The sequence below is a fragment of the Lasioglossum baleicum genome, chromosome 3 (assembly GCF_051020765.1).
Source record: "Lasioglossum baleicum chromosome 3, iyLasBale1, whole genome shotgun sequence".
In the NCBI taxonomy this organism is placed as follows: Eukaryota; Metazoa; Arthropoda; class Insecta; order Hymenoptera; family Halictidae; genus Lasioglossum; species Lasioglossum baleicum.
This window is the reverse complement of record NC_134931.1, coordinates 1,243,514-1,259,495: the sequence shown is the minus strand read 5'-3', so window position 1 is coordinate 1,259,495 and position 15,982 is coordinate 1,243,514. Positions and strand designations below refer to the sequence as shown.

General features: G+C 44.7%; 1 protein-coding gene across 2 annotated transcripts in view; it reads left to right on the top strand.

The window, feature by feature from the left end:
• The first annotated feature begins 3,760 nt into the window (after positions 1–3,760).
• The window catches only part of Retn (retained), a 180,763-nt gene continuing 168,541 nt past the window's right edge, over positions 3,761–15,982 (top strand). The window contains exon 1 of one of the 2 annotated variants that reach the window (XM_076420118.1): positions 3,761–5,119. In XM_076420118.1, the coding sequence (XP_076276233.1) occupies positions 5,015–5,119 (105 nt within the window). In that variant the 5' untranslated portion in view covers positions 3,761–5,014. The remainder of the gene's footprint in view (positions 5,120–15,982) is intronic. The other variant, XM_076420119.1, reaches the window with a different exon arrangement.

The window sequence follows — 15,982 nt, the reverse complement described above, 5'->3', positions numbered from 1 at the left end:
GCCCGAACCGTAATCAAGAAATTGTCGCAGGAAAACCGAAGTAGCCGTGAGGGTACAGACTTTCGTCGCATTATGGAATCCCCAAGCCCATTAGCCCCGACTATTGGCCTTGGAGGATTAACCACGGTCTTGGGAATTAATCCTTGGGTCCCGACCGTTTTCGGCCGCTTGTAAACGCCCCTTAACGATTTTCCGTTATCTCGATCTTCAAATCCGAAGAAATTTCCGTGCAAAAAGACTGCTTCGAAGCAAGATGTTTCCTGACGAGGTCGGAAAACAATGTTGGTCTGGCATATTTAACTTCGAACGTACTTACATGTTTAGATCACTTTAAACACTTCGACTTTTAACCCATAGCACTCGAAGTGACTGTAAGGGGCCAGTAAAAATTGCTGTACCTTTATTCAAAGTATGTATTCACATTTTAGTGTAGTATGAGGTGTTATATCAATTTCAAATCCATCAAAAGAACAAAATCATATAGAATATGGAATTATTCTGGGTCGGAAGAAATGTTTGAACTCGAATGGTGACACTGAGGCGCCAGTAAAAATTGCCATACTGTTATTCAAAACAGTTTTAATGTTATTAAACTCGCCTGTATCCTATAAATAGTAAAAAGGTCAACTGTTGCATGAGAAAACAGGTTGAATTCGATGTGCACAACGTAAAAAAGATTACTTATTGTTAGAACAATTAAAATAGCTTCGACTGCAAAGGGTTGAACAGTTGAGGAAACTTTCCGAGGATGAAGAGGAGAGTTGTTTCCTGGGTCCGGGTCGATATTTGCGCGGTCGGTCGAAGCGAGCGAAATCGTAAATCGCAGGAGTAAATCGCGCATCGTCCGTGGCGTGCAATTATCTCGCGGTTGGTCCGCGAGGTCACCGATGGGCGGACCTTAACGGCGCGGCGCGGCGGCTCGGCTCGTTCGCCGCGTAGATCCATATACCCTTATAAAGGATCACGTTTGTAAATCATAAAATTCGCAGTTTCACACGGTCGGGACTTCGGCCGGCCCTTCGCCTCTTTCGCTTCGGTGGAGGAGTAGCAGGATGAGGACGAGGAGGATGAAAAGGAGGACTGGGGAGAAGGAGGAGAGCCCTCTCCACGGGCTGCAATTACCTGCAATTTGTACTACGAGCACCGTATGCGCCATCTTGCCTGTATATGTGACGTGGAGCGCATGCAGATGCAAGCGGGAGGACGAGGTGAAACTGGAAGTGGAGAGAAGCTGCGTGGAGAAAAACAAGAGCCGAAAGAAGAAACGAGAGCGGTCCAAAGAGGGGGGAAGAGAGAGAGAGAGAGAGGGAGAGATTGTTGAAGGGGTTGCAGAAGTTAGACACTGATCGGTCGAATTGTTGCTCGGATATCACGGAAACAACGCCGTTTCCGTCTCAATTAGCCGCGGACCTTCTCGCGCAACCTTTCCTCTTCATTTTCCACGTTCCTCGAGTGCCTTTACGAGCGGTTTTCAGGTTTTTCTGCAGTCTATACGGAATGTCTTCAGCGGCCACAAAGATGGCGTCACCGCGGAATGGCCAATACGTGACTCGTACCGCGCGGAACGTATAATAATGAGTTTATTGCGCATTCGAATAGTAGAATAACCGAGATGGACTATGAAAATCCAGTTGCGCAAGTGCTTGTAAAATTTAATAGAAGCGCTGGTCTACCGCTACCATGCTTCCATTAAACATTATTAATCGAATCTCTTGCCCAAGACCACATCGGAGCAAAAATTACACGATGTCTGAATATTGTCTTCAGATTGTAAGACACGGTCTACCTCTTAGTATTCAAAATGGAAGGCTTGGGAAATGTCTATTCTTTGTCTTCTTCGACTTTGTATGTACCTACCTACTTTATCGTGAAATTGTTCTCGGAAATCTAGATTGGAGACCGCAGGGAGCAAAACGAAGAAAATGATGCACGCTAAAGGGACCCCGAAGCTGCGAAGGAAGAAGAGGAGAAAGAAAAGAGCGAGAATGGTTGTATCTAGCGAAACCGACAGGGATGAGTCTTATTACTGACGGGATCAAACAGCCGTTGGAGTGTTAACTGCCTATGCTCGCCAACAGAACTGAACGGGCGCCGAAACCTGTGGTTTAATACCATTTGCCAGTAGGCGCGCTCGTCTCCTCCACCCCTGCGACCCCGCTCACTTCCTTCCACGAGGCATCGGCTAAAATGGAGGTAGGTGATGCTCGAAACGCTTGCCATTATTGCTGTATAGACCGCGGAACTGTGGCGTCTCTCGTCCCTTCTAAAAAGAATTCGCGAACGCAACTCCCAATGAAACGCAATTTCAGTTTATTTGCAACCCTCCAATGATACCCTGGTGTTTACCATTTTCTTTTCTCGGCCCTCCTAAAAAGAATTCGCGGACGCAACCCCCAATGAAAAACGCATTTCAGTTTATCTGCAACCCTCAACTTCATTAACCATTCAAAGAAGTCTCAATCTACATTTTGATAAAGGAAAAAATTCTTCTGATTTTTATCCGATATTTTTTGCATTATTACAAATTTATATACATTTGAAGATTTAAGGGTGATTATCTCATTAAAAAAATTTGTTTCTTTATTAAATATACAGGATTGAAGAACGAAATCCTTAGTCACGGGATTGAAAATGGCGCGGGATTGCAGAACCTAGTCTCGTACAGTCTCTGATTTCTATAAGTAAGATTTTCTGAATATTTAATTTCTGGTTGCATCTAAGAAGCAGTCTCGTTAATCGCGGTCTTCCATTTTTCGTTTCCAGAGCCGCCAGTCTTTTGTCGCTCGCGTTTCCTCGGCCGAAGCGCACAATTTTTATCGAGAGATCTTACGGAGGGCGAAGGGAGCTGTCGTGACGATCTTAAAGAAGAATCTTTCGTAGCACGGTATCGCGGCGAACGATCGCGGCAATCATGCTCAATTACCGGCGACCTTATGCCACCATATCCTTCCGATGGAACACGACACGGCTATGAAAACACGACAAAGGGAAATCGCGATCTCTTCGGCCATTTATTTATTATACGGAACGGTCTCATTAGAAACGCACAAAGGGAACCACCGAGGAGTATGTGCGCATTCATAAACATTGGAAAACGCGTAAAATAAAATTACCGCGGGGAACTGCCGCGTCCGACGATTAGCGAAAATGGACTAATTAAAAGATGCGTTCAATCGATATCGCAGAACACACGAGTCAAATCTAAAGCTTCAATGAATAAATGCTTGGAACAAACTCGTACGACCATGAAATGGTTTCCGCGAACCTGGAATTTCCCTATCGATCTTCCTGCAAGTTGGCAACCCTGTGGACAACAAGAAACGAAGATACGGAAAACGAGATAAGCCAGTGATTCTTATCAGCCAATGTCTGCGTTGAATAATAGATTGCCACACGATCGGAAGAATCGACAGGACAATCGTCCACTAAAAATCAGCAGCGGGGTTCGTCGCGTTGGCAGGCTAAGTGTATGGTTAGTGCACGCACGGTTGGGACGTAGGTATCGCGAGCAGATAGGCCAGGTCAGAACGGAAGCAGGAACATAGGTCGAACGAGGGAAATCCCGTGCGAGAACGCATCGAAAATCTCTCGGTCTGGTTGCGTACAGGGGTCGTTATCCGATAGGGTGGGCGAAAGAGAGCGATCTGTTCGCGAGAGGGGTAACGGAATGATGGTGGGAGAGAGTTGATCGTGTAGCCAGGGTTAGGAACCGGGAGGGGAAACGAAGAGGGAGGTGTTGGGGTGGGCGTGGCTATTACGAGCCGCCCGTCGCGGCTGATACGCGGTGTCAGGCGACGGCGTTGGCGTGTCGGTGTCACGCCCACCTTCTCAGCCGCCTACCTACCCGCTCTCGACCTGTCTGCGAGGCTCTGTCAAATCGCGCGAGCTTGGTGGTGGGGATGACGAAGAAGTTTGAGCGGCTGAGCGTCAGATCGTAAGGGGACGCGAGTGTGCGCGCGTCGGCTCCGTCTTCAGTCGTTTGAACGTCGTTGTTTACCATCGGTTATTCGAGTTCTATTTCGTAAAGGGATCCTCTCCGGCCGGTGATCGACGAGACAATGTCGATCGGGGCTGCGTCGATCGCGTGAACCTCGGGGCAAAACACCGCGTCGCGATCCTTGTCGTCGTCCTCGATCCTGATTCCTCTAACATCTTCGCGCCCCTCCCTCTCGGCTCGGCCTCGACGCTCGTCTCACCCCCTGTTCCCACTCCTGCCAACAATCCGCCCTTCCTTCCTTCCTTCCTTCCCGGCAGCCCGTCTGCCTGCCTTCCTTCTTCCCTGAAGAATCAGTCCCTCTCGGTGTCGCGGTGTGCGCGCATTAACATCGTGTCGAATACACGCGTGCGCGCTCTTCTCCCGTCTCCTCTAGTTCTCGCGATTCGCGAGGCGTTCTCTTCTTCCATCGTTTCCACTGTACGCTGGCTATCCGCACCGTTTTCTGTATTGTGTATCCGCCACGATATCCGGCGACCAAGAGGAATCCACTCGGTAGCGTTCATGCCAGCCATCGGACCGCCGCGTGTGCATCTCGTCGCGCGTTCACGGTGACAGAACGGTGGAAAAGTAAATATCGGTGATTGACCAACTTGTGACCTGTGGATCACATTGAACCGGAAAGACATGGACATACAGAACCGGTAATCAGTGGTTGCTCTCTCGATGATACGCGATACTCTACAGCAACGCGTTTCACACCGATAACCAACCGATCGAATCGATTCTCGATCACAGCCGCGACGGTCCGTCTTCTCAACGGTTTTGTGCGACCAAGTGCGATCATTGCACGAACGCCGGGACTTTGTCGTTCGTGCTGTTTTGGTTGGACCTAACAGCAGTCTTTGTCTCCGCGCTTGTTACTCTTCTCCTCGTTGTTTGTTCAACGGTCGCGATCGTACGCGAACGTTTTGGCAGCGTGTTCCGCTGCGGGGGTGTCTCTCGTGTCGTGGCAACCGCTTTCGCGGTAAAACAGTCAAAATTCGGGTGAAGAACAGAGAACCGCTGCCATCCTACGCGATGGAAATGGGCGATGAATACCAGGACATAGGCAACCCCGGCGGAGGGGTGGCGATGGCCAACATGCCCATCGCGCATCACCGACACACGCCAGACAGCCCCATGGTGAGTCCTTTTATACATTCTACCCATAGACCGCAGATTTCAGCCGATTCGCACTGCTAGTTCCAAAGAAACTCTTTGCTCGGACGTTTAAATTGAATTTCAACCAGTTTGCAGTATTCCTTTAACCCCTGCTAACTCCTTTTTAACAAATATGTGTGTTATTAATTTCCTTTAAACCGAGATGAAATTCTATTTTGGTGTCGTTAGTGTATAGGTTAATTTTTTAGGAAATCACTGAAACCGTAAAATAAATCGTAGAGCAAGGGGTTAAAGGAGTATTTACGTAAAAGATGTACGAACGACTTCGTTCGATTTGTTACTGACCTTTTTAAATCGAATTTCCTGGGTAATTGGCTGTTCCGAGCATTTGAATTTACCGCCAGTGCACCGAATCTGTGGGCTGTCGTATTTGCAAACTGTTCTTATCGCGGGAAAGTTTTGGAGTCGCTTCTAAACCCAATACTAGAGCTTTTAATGTAAAACAATATTGTACCTATTAACTATGAACTGTATACATCCCCGAATAATTTCGGGATCACTTGGTCGTCGAATAGTAGAGCTTTTAAATTGACAATTAGAGTGATTGCGTTTTGGAAGCGATTTGAAACTTTCGCGAAGTAGTGTAGCTATATTTTAACATATTGCTAGAATTATGAATCGTCAACGTGGGTTATGCAGCTCGAAAAGAGAATTATAATTTCACTAAAGAATTTCGGAGCAGTAAAACCAGTTGTGTGGTTACGCTTTGCTTTTGTACATTAATCGCGGTTGATATCGACTGATTTGAACTACGAATCTTGTATACAAACACCGCGTTCCGAGGCCACCGTTTTGTGTTCTCGATATGCGAAGAAACACCGGGTATAATAATACTAATAACTGTGGTTTTATTGCGCATCGCGGAATGTTGCTCGTAATCGAAATAGTAGAAAGTTCAACCCCTTTATGTCCCGGAGGTAGACACGGAACTGTCGTTTTAATAATAATGCTGGTAGGAACATACAAACGGAGATCGATTCAAACGTAGCGCTCTGTCGTTATGAATTTAACAGCTACGATAAACTTGTACTTATTACTCAACGTACGTGTCGCTTCGGTGTTTTGGAGTGCGTAGATCAAATATGGCGGCGAGAGTAATAGAGACGCCGTTCACAATTATCAGTAATATATGCAATAATTTCTGTAGAAATTATTATTCACGTCTTCTGTGCAGAGCTCGAGAAATGATTGCACGCGAAGTTGATTAAATCTGTGAATTAAGTTACATCAAATACGTCACTCGGTTTAACAGAGAAATTTGATTAGCACTGAATCAAATTAGATTAATTTATATATTCGCAGTGTGAACGATGTAATGTTCACCGTTGCACGAGTAGAAAATTGAAGTTCTTTCGAGTACAGTTCAAAATGAAATCGAAAATACGAAAATACCAGAATATTAAATTCGCTAAAAACTGCGAGAGGATCGATAAAATTACGCGTGAATAGAAGAACGACGTGTCTTGTTTACACATTTTTGCTGTCACTGGAGATAGAAGCGAAATGCTGCGACATGCCAGAAGGGCAGTAGAGTTTACAAACACGTCGTTTTTATTCCCACACATCTTGGCCCACGAATTTTATGCACGTGCCGAACCGTTCTTGATATAAAAGTCACATTCGGCTTGTTTATATCGCGATCTTGACCCTGAATTCTCGGATAAAAATTTCGCAGTAACCGGCAGGTTCTTCGAACGTGGTACACGAGCTCCAAAAAACGATCAACATTGCTTCGGCAAATCTATTCGTCGTAATAGTAAATACGGTGCTCTGGACATTGCTCACTAAATAGGATTGACGAGATTGACGAATTAATTATACTTACAGGAAAAGGGATTAAAACACACGATTAAATAGGATCGACGAATTAATTCGTCTATATTTAAATAAACTTGCAGGCTCTGACTGTGACTAGATTTTTCTCAATTTTCAGAGATTACTAATTATTAGACTGCGGATCTTCATGCATTTATAGCAGAATTGAGTAGATGAAATTGAAAATTGTAGGAAAATTTTAAAAATTGAAGATGTTAATATATGATTACTCATCTATTAAAATTATTGGGCGAAGAAATAACATTCGGTTTGGTTTCTATTCCTTGCAATCGATACAGACAATTTTTATTTTGAATAAACATCCGCAGCCTACTAATTATTATTAGACTGCGGATTTTATGCGTTTATTACAAAAATGAGTAAGTGTAATTTGATACAGTGAAAACATTAGAAGAATTAAAAAATACTATTATATAATCTTCGACCTACTGAACATATTAACAAAGAAAATAAATTTCTATTTCTGTCCAGTTTGTTGTAAATGGGTAGAAAATTTTTATTTTGCATAAAGATCCGCTGTCTACTAATTATATTTGCATCTAATGAATCGCTAGTTCAATTCCACTTTTCCTTGTATACAGGGTGTGGCCGGACGAGTGGTACAACCGAGCAGGGGGTGACACTACACGTAAAAATAAGTCGAAAAAGAGGAATACATTTTTTTTGTTTGACACCTCGTTTTCGTGAAAGTCGAGTTTGAAAATGCAGCGAATACACGTGCTATTGCATAGGAATCGTCTGACGCGTCTGACCATGATCAACCAATTCTACATTGTGCATATACTAAAACTAAAGCACGCGAACTCGACGGATCTTTAAAGTCTATCTTCTCAAAAACGAGGCGTCAAACGAAAAAATGTTATTCCTTTTTCTCGACTTATTTTTACATGTAGTATCACCCCCTGCTCGGTTGTACCCCCCGTCCCGCCACACCGTGTATAAAAAATAGTTTTTTGCAGCAGGAGCTTCGAATGAAGTACAGTAAAATAATTCGAATGAATCGAGGGGTGCTCGGGGGAGATGGTGGGGGCAGGGTTTCGGCAGATCCTACATCGCAGGGGTCTCGTCAGCCAAGAATAACGATATCCTTGGTGGAGGGTGTCGCGATATAAAGTTACAGCGAATAAAAAGACATCGGTCGTTCTCCCAGCAGAATTAGCGGTGTTGTTGTTGGCACGTTTGTCCGCGGTCGATTTAGTCTTGAACGACACCCTTTGACGACAGCGTTGGCCCGTCTCTCTCGCTGCTATCCTCCTTCCAGTGGCATTAACTCGCGTGTTGTTTCTTGTAATGGCAGTCGCGCGACCGGTCAGCAGGATCGGAGAATCTGTTGGCCGATTTAGAACAGCCACGATACAACATCGCACTCGTTTAAGCGAGAATCATCGTCTCCGTTCGATTGAAATATTCTCGATCCCGTGACGTCACTAATATTTGTGAACAGTCGTGTGACGTCACGAGTCTATTAGCGACAAACAGAAGGCCGATATCGCGATTGGGTTGTATTCTTATTTTTCTCTCGGCTGCTGACGTCATCCGAAAAATATGCAAAACCCGGTGTTTGCGCTGCCGGGGCCCGAGGTGTCGATCGGTGAGCCGGTTCCGATGAAAATAATCACTTTGTGTGGGAATCGGCAAGGATTTTCAAAGTAGCACGAGACTGCAAAACGTCCTCGACGTATGTATTCTCTCACGTTCATTTCTTAATGCTTTGTCTCGGCCATTTTCTTCGGCAAGACACAGAGACCGAATTGATCGATGAGCATCCACAAGGAACACGTTTCAAGTTCATTTAAAAATAATTCTGTACTTTGTATTAAATGTTGTGTAGGGTTTTATTCTAGCTCCAATCTTCAATCTAGCCTACATATGTTGAATGTAGATCAGGTCAGCATTCAAAGTTCAAGTACTTCTTCGTTGTGTTCGCATTTCTATACCACAAAACACAAAATGCTTCCACAATTTCCTCGATCGCCTTGTAGATTTTTCTGCAAATCGAGGCTGAATGAATCTTTAAAATGCCAGCGTTGAAATTGTAATCGACATTTATTCTGTGCAATTTTTCAGGCTGAGCTGGCATTTAAAGTGTTGAATTCAGAAAAAGGATACCGATGGACCTGAAAATGTTAGTGATTTGTACTTTTATTTTAGCTGTGGCAGCTTTATGATAGCTACATGCTGCTGTATACATAATGCAAATTACGACTCGTAAAAGTAAAAATAGCACTTTGAGGGAGACACAGCGGTCTAGAAAACAATACAGAATGTATTACATTTCTTCGCTCTCGAAGGAGTCCATTTTTCTCCGAGATCTCTTTCGACTCGTTCGCGAGAGGTTTCCGCAATGTCAGAAAAGTTTCCGAATAATAATAACCCGTAGCTCTCGTATCCGTGCTCGAGCGCCTATTCCCCGCTAATAGATCATTCGGCTGAGATCCAGGAAGCGTCGCGCTTTCGATCCTTGCCTCGATATGTCCGTTCTAAAAATACGCATCGATACGCGACAGCCCGTTCCACGGTAGCCCCGGTATATTTAACAAATTTTACGTAACGTCCTCGGTGTTCGCGGGGCCGTCGAATTCTCGTTGCTCCTCGCGGGCCGATGTGAGCGAAAAGGAAAAAGTCGCTCGGCTCTCTCCGAGCGATAATAGCAGCGTAAACAGAGTAGATAAGAGCGGGTTAACGAGGATGTCGTCCAGGAGGATCCTCTTGGAAGCAAACGACTCGCAGGGGTGCGGCTTGGATCCCACGAGAGAGGTGTAAACACGGGAGAGATATTCTCCTCTCCTCTCTTCCACTGTCTTCTCCTCTCTTCGATTACATTCTCCTCTATTCAACGGTCTTCTTCTCGGTGCGCTTGTTGCACTCTATTGCACTCTCGAGTATTTGCACGCAGGCCTAGCGGGGATGCGCTGCGAAAGTAGCGAAACGAGGGGAACGATCGCTGCCGGCAATAGAGCTTCTCCTCCTCGTTTTATGACGTGCACGAGGCCCTTTTCTTCACCCTTTGTACTCGAAGCAATTCTAATTCCAAAATCAAGACATTTCTTAACGCTTTACACTCGGAGCTATTTTATCCAGAATAATTTCGTTCTGTAGGTTTCCTGTCATTTTATGAATATGAAATTAATAATAATACCTCGTGCAATATTTAGTAATGTAAACAATAATTTGAATAATGGTACAGCAATTTTTAGTGTCGACTCAGATTCGAGTACTTAGGGTTAAACCTAGATCTAAAATTGAAACTATTTTCTCATGCAATGGTGCAGATTGTTGCCGCCTGTTGCCATTCATAGAATACAGACGTATTTAATAATATTAAAACTGTTTTGGGTTAAACGCCTGTCGAGCTGGTTCTATAAAGAAATTCGCGAAAAATTGTTCCAAGATAATCCTGAGAGAACATCTCCGACAGAAATTGTAAGGAAGCTTTGAAGTTCGGAAAGACTCGATCGGAACAAGCAAAGAATACGAAAAGAAGCACTTCGGATCGCTAATGTGCCTGTAAGAAAATGAAAATAGAGGAACGGACCAAGATCAAAGCGAGCAGTATTTGCGCCAAGAGCAACATTTCGATTTCTATGCATGATCAGAGGGGACAGCAGCGGTCTGAAATTTAGATTCGGATGAACGTAAGGTTTCGAACTATTTCTAGATAGAACAACTCTCTTGTTCTACCAGAAAAACGACCTCACGATTTCTGTGCATGATTAGTATTAAATCTCTGTTCAGTGTGATACTATGTTACACGGTAGGAGAGCGAAGACGGGCAGAGAAAGATAGGCGAGTTCGGTGCGGCAAGTTTGCGAAAAAGAGGAAAGAAAGGCAGAGCGATAAACGTGTGTGTGCAGAAGGATAGAGATGGTTAGAAGGATGATGGGGGAGAGAAAGAAAGAGAGAGAGGGAGGTGGGGCGAGGGGTTAAGAACGGGTCGAACGTCGGTGAAACGATGTGCAGAGCGCGGCGCAAGGGCGGGGATTCCCCTTTCGGCCAATCGGATCGGCTAGCGAGTGTGCGCTCACTTGCGCTGCTGCTGGCAGAGCTGTTTCACCTGCAGACGCCATGTCGTGACGTCATGTCTCGTTACGCCGCGCCGGGACCAGGTAAAACGCGTGCATTGTCCCGGCAGTGCATCGAGCGCCACCCTACATCGAGGGTGGCGTTCCCCTCCACAATCCCTCCATTCTTTCGAGCAATTTTCACCAGCGATTAGCAAAACGAAGTGCTCCGAATTTATTCACGATCTTTCCGATCAATGATTCATCCGTTATCGAAATCTCCTTTCGCTAGACTCGCTTATTAACCCCTTTGTCGTGTTCGCAACTTCCTGGAAAAAAAGAAAATTCATCCTTGCTGAAAATTCTCTTTCACAATTTTCGATCCGTCCTATGTAAAACATCTTTGTGCAGAAGATTTTAAATATCGAAGCTGTATAATGATTTATACATTCTGAATGTCCACACCGGGGTTGGATTAACCCCTCAATAATACCCCAAGGTCTTTCGTATGTCAGATATTTATACTCGATTATTATAGAGCAACCGGTGAAGCTTATTTTCTGAAAAGTGATTGTTACGTTCCTTTCCACACTTTTATATATTTTCCTAATAATCTCACACTATTCTTGTGCGAAATATTTTAAGTATCGAAGCTGTACATATCATGATTTATACATTCTAGTTGTCCATATTCCCAGACAAATTTTCTGCACATTGATTGCAGCCAACACATCGCCGGATAATTGCGTATGCGATTATCGGTTTCTTCAACTCCGCCTATATAATTTGAAAGTATTATTTGTTACGTGCGGTGTAATTATAAGGCTATCTGTGCGACACTTTGTAGTGGAATAAAACGGGACATCATCTCCGGGTGAAATTACTGGGAGTGAATGACGTTATTACGATATGCGAATGACGTTATTTAAATGAATCGCATAAATCCGGCAGGGGTGTTGAGTAAAAAGTGTGCCGCGGATCTTGAATGACACTGGCCGAAGATTCACCCATTATCGAGTTCTCTGGTTATTAAGTTGCATACACGTATGATAATTCGGTCGGTGTAAGCAAGTATAATTGACCAATATAGCGGAGGTGTTGGCCGGAGTTCTCTAATTACCATTCCTTCGTTTGGGACCGTCTAATTACATCGGATACAAGGGGGGTTGATTAGGAGTCCGAAACCGCGCCCGTTCTCTCTGGCTCTCTCTCTCTCTCTCTCTCTCTCTCTCTCTCTCTCTCTCTCTCTCTCTCTGCTAGCAGAAGAAGAAGAAGAAGAAGAACGCCCTTGACAGTGTCGAAGCGCACGGCTTCGAGTGCTCCACTGTTTCTTTTTCGAGTGTCTGCTCGTGCTATTCCCCATTATCCTGCCGGAGGTTGCGGGCCTAGCCCCGGCTCTTCTCTCTCTCTTCCGAGGAGTTGCGAACTATTATTCGGCCGTTTTACGATAGCCCTATAAAAATCTCATAATTAGATTTCGAAGGTAATATCCTGCCCGAGCCCGGCCCTTGGTCCCGTCGAAGAAGGGGCCTCGGTCCAAAATTGCAAACACCAATCTCCTTTCTTCTCTCGTCCTCCTACGAGCTTTTTTATTTCGCGGTTGCATCCGAGACCGGAATGGACGTTCTTTCTGTTGTCTCGAATTTTCTTCCACAAGCGTCGTTCAAACCAGACTTAATTAAAAATATTTTTGCCACTCCGCTCACCTAATCGTCCTGAAAAACCCCTCTTCCACTTTCCAGTCTCCCGAGCAGACGAATTAGCCTCCGTTTCATTCGGATTTTTATCCTTTGCACTCGAAGTTGTTTTAACTCGAAAACAAAAACATTCCTACCGACCTATAATGTTTTCATTCTAAATGATTTTCTTTTATTTTGTGCATATGGAACTGATGCGATACCTCAACAATATTTTGAATAAGGATATAGCAATTTTTAGTGGCGGGATTCAAGTGCTAATCTTAGCCCCATTACTCAAGTATTGCATGAGGTATTATATCAATTTCATATCTATTCTAGCTAGGAAGAAATGAATAATTTTCGAATTAAAACAGCTGCGAGTGCAAAGCGATAATAAGTCCATGCTTTCTTAAGTCTGTGCAGTTTTTGAATGTGTGCTCTGAATTTTCTAAAGTGCATAATAATGTGTTTTGCATAGAAATTCCGGTACACAGCGGTGTGAACTCGGATTGAATTGTCTAAAAACTCGTCGAGTTTTTCCTGTAAAGTAGCAACAAATTGAAAAGAACGCCAAGTTCGTTTCTTTTCGTGGATTCCATTTTCCGTGGGTTCCGCTGGACGATTTTCCTTCTCGGTTCGTGTTTCCTGTGGCGGTTCTTTATCAAATTAGTGAGTCACCGACGTGTCGCGCGCACGTTCCTAAAACTCATTATGGCGCCTGCCGATAAGGCAATGCTTAAAACGGAAGGCCGGTTAACGCCGGGATCGAGTTTCACGAGCATTTTGCGCGTACTCCTGTTTCATGTACTGTATCGCCTGTCGATGACACACACGTGTACTGCATATCCTGTCCGGTGCTCCAACCGATCGAAACCGCTCCGATACGATGCTATTACAATGTTACAGAATACAGCGGTTCCTTGAACTAGATTCGTGACATAGATTACAATCTGTGTCTTATTTTAGCAGCAACCACGGTTTTCATTTGTTTCTGCAACCTCGTTTTATCAAGTAGTTCTCGCTATCGTAATTGCTACTTCTTTATCCTCCGGAGGCGTGCCTCATGCTTTTGCATACGTTCTCAAAGGTTCGTCAAGTTTGAACTCCTTCGTCCAGATTTAACCAGTGAATCTTCAAGTTTTTCATTCTCCCTTAATAGACAATTCTTTGATTTTTCCAACGCCAGCCGTAGAGTATCTTTTAATCGGCGATTTTCTATTCTTCTTTTATCCATGCGTATATCATTAAATTATTAATTGATTCCGTGAAATGACTTTGCGATTCTCTTGGCCTGGAAAAAGTCTTTTGCACTCAATGTCATCGCTTAATTTGATTGACCGCTTAACTTAGTTAATGTATTTGTTGTATACAATATTCAATGCGTTGTATAAGGTCTTTCTTTTACGTGCGTACGTCAGGTTATAACAGAAGAAAAAGTGACGTGTCAGATTATAATGAAAGGAAACTATTGTTTTTTCCAGTTGATGCTCAGTTATTTACTCTTATGGCGATCGTTCATTAATAAACGGTGTTTTCAAAATAAATTCGTTTTTGCCCTCTTGGTTGACGCACTGTGCGATGGCGAGAACGCGTTTCGGGAGGGACTGGTCCGTATCCTCGGATCGCGCATCGCGTTCGGGCCGGGCAATGCAATGCGCGCATGCATTCCTCGTTGAAGCGGCAACGCGCGTGATCGCGATTCAGCGCGCGCGGTGTAAAAGGCCAGGATGGTGGGGAATCAGTGCGGGACCGGGTGCGCGCGTTCCGGTGGTGGGGCCGGCCAGCTCAATGAAATAAAGCGAAAAAAAAGAAGCTCGGAGGACCGGGCTGAATCGCGATTGGTCTACGCTCGCGGCGCGGTCACGCCTGCTTTTATTTATGCGCCGCGCAGCTCGCGACGCGACGCCAAACCGATATGCAACAAGCTCTGCAACTTTTGTACCACGGCTACGAGGCGGATTCAACTGTATCGAACCGAGTCGGCGATATAATATAGACTGCCTTATTCAATTTTCATTTCGATGAAACGAACGATCGTGGGGAAACTGCAATGGCAGCCGGCCCACGATACTTGGAAATGCACTTTGCATGTGCTGGCGATCGCTGTTGCGTTTTCTATTGCCGCTGACGGACGTAATTGTCATTGTTGCCGTTGGCTTTGTCTGCTATTCCATTATTTTCTGTACGGTTATCGATTCGAGGTGTTCGGTTATAGTCGTGACAGAATGTAAAATACGTGTTATTAATTTCCTTGAAACGGAAATAAAATTCAACCTGTTTTTTACGATATCAAAACGGTTCTCTAAATGTTCTCCCAGCCGTGTAGCATTTAGAATTTTTGTAATTTTTATGCATTCGGCGTGGCGGTCGGTTGTCAGATGTAATAAATCAGTCGTGGCCGACAGTGAATTGTTTTCGAGCGTTAGGGCAGCGGTAATTAGTTACTTGGAATCGATAAGAAATTGTTTAAGTTCGTTCGGACTCGATAGCCGGCCGATGATGGTTCTCGACGGTGTTCCCGAAGTATTAATTATTCGCGACGGCCGATAGCACCGTTGAAAATGGGGTTATCGGTGTGCATTTCTTATTCAAATGCCGCGTGATACGGCGACGCGTACAAATTGACGCCGGCGTCGCTAAAAATGAGCGTCGAACTGTCCGGGATATGGTCAATAACGCCGGTTCCTTGGACTCGAATTGGAGCGACGTCGATTGGAACGGCGGCGACAATTAACGCGGGAAGCGTCTCGACGATGACGCATCCGACGATTACACGTATCTATAATTCGATGCATAACTGGATCTATTAGCATCAGGTTCCCGCGGGCTTTGCTAGAGGTGACCTTTCGTCATAACGTTCGATTGTGGAAACTCTGTGAACTATGATCGTGTCTGTACGCGTTCGACGAAACATTAGTGTCACTCTAAATACGAGGAGCAACATTTAGCGTCGAATCTATTCGTAGCTAACTGCATTATAAAAATTCCGTATGGACGTTCTGCGGCAGCGGTATAGAAAAAGATTGGCGAAGCTAAACGAGCTCCGAAGAAAAGGAACGTTAACCTCGGAGTGGACTATGCAACTTGAAACTGATAATTATTTGATGTATGTTGACGTAACTGTTTGAAGACTTAGGTAATCCCGCAATCTCCGCGTCTTCGCTATCTGGCTTCGGTAAAAATCAACGCTGCCCTCCCGTCGAACCCATTATCTTCGCGAAATTATTGTAAGGAGTCTCATCGCTGTCCGTGAAACCGTCCCCGAAGTAACACGCTTTTTCATCCGCTAATTGAACCGCTGCATTATG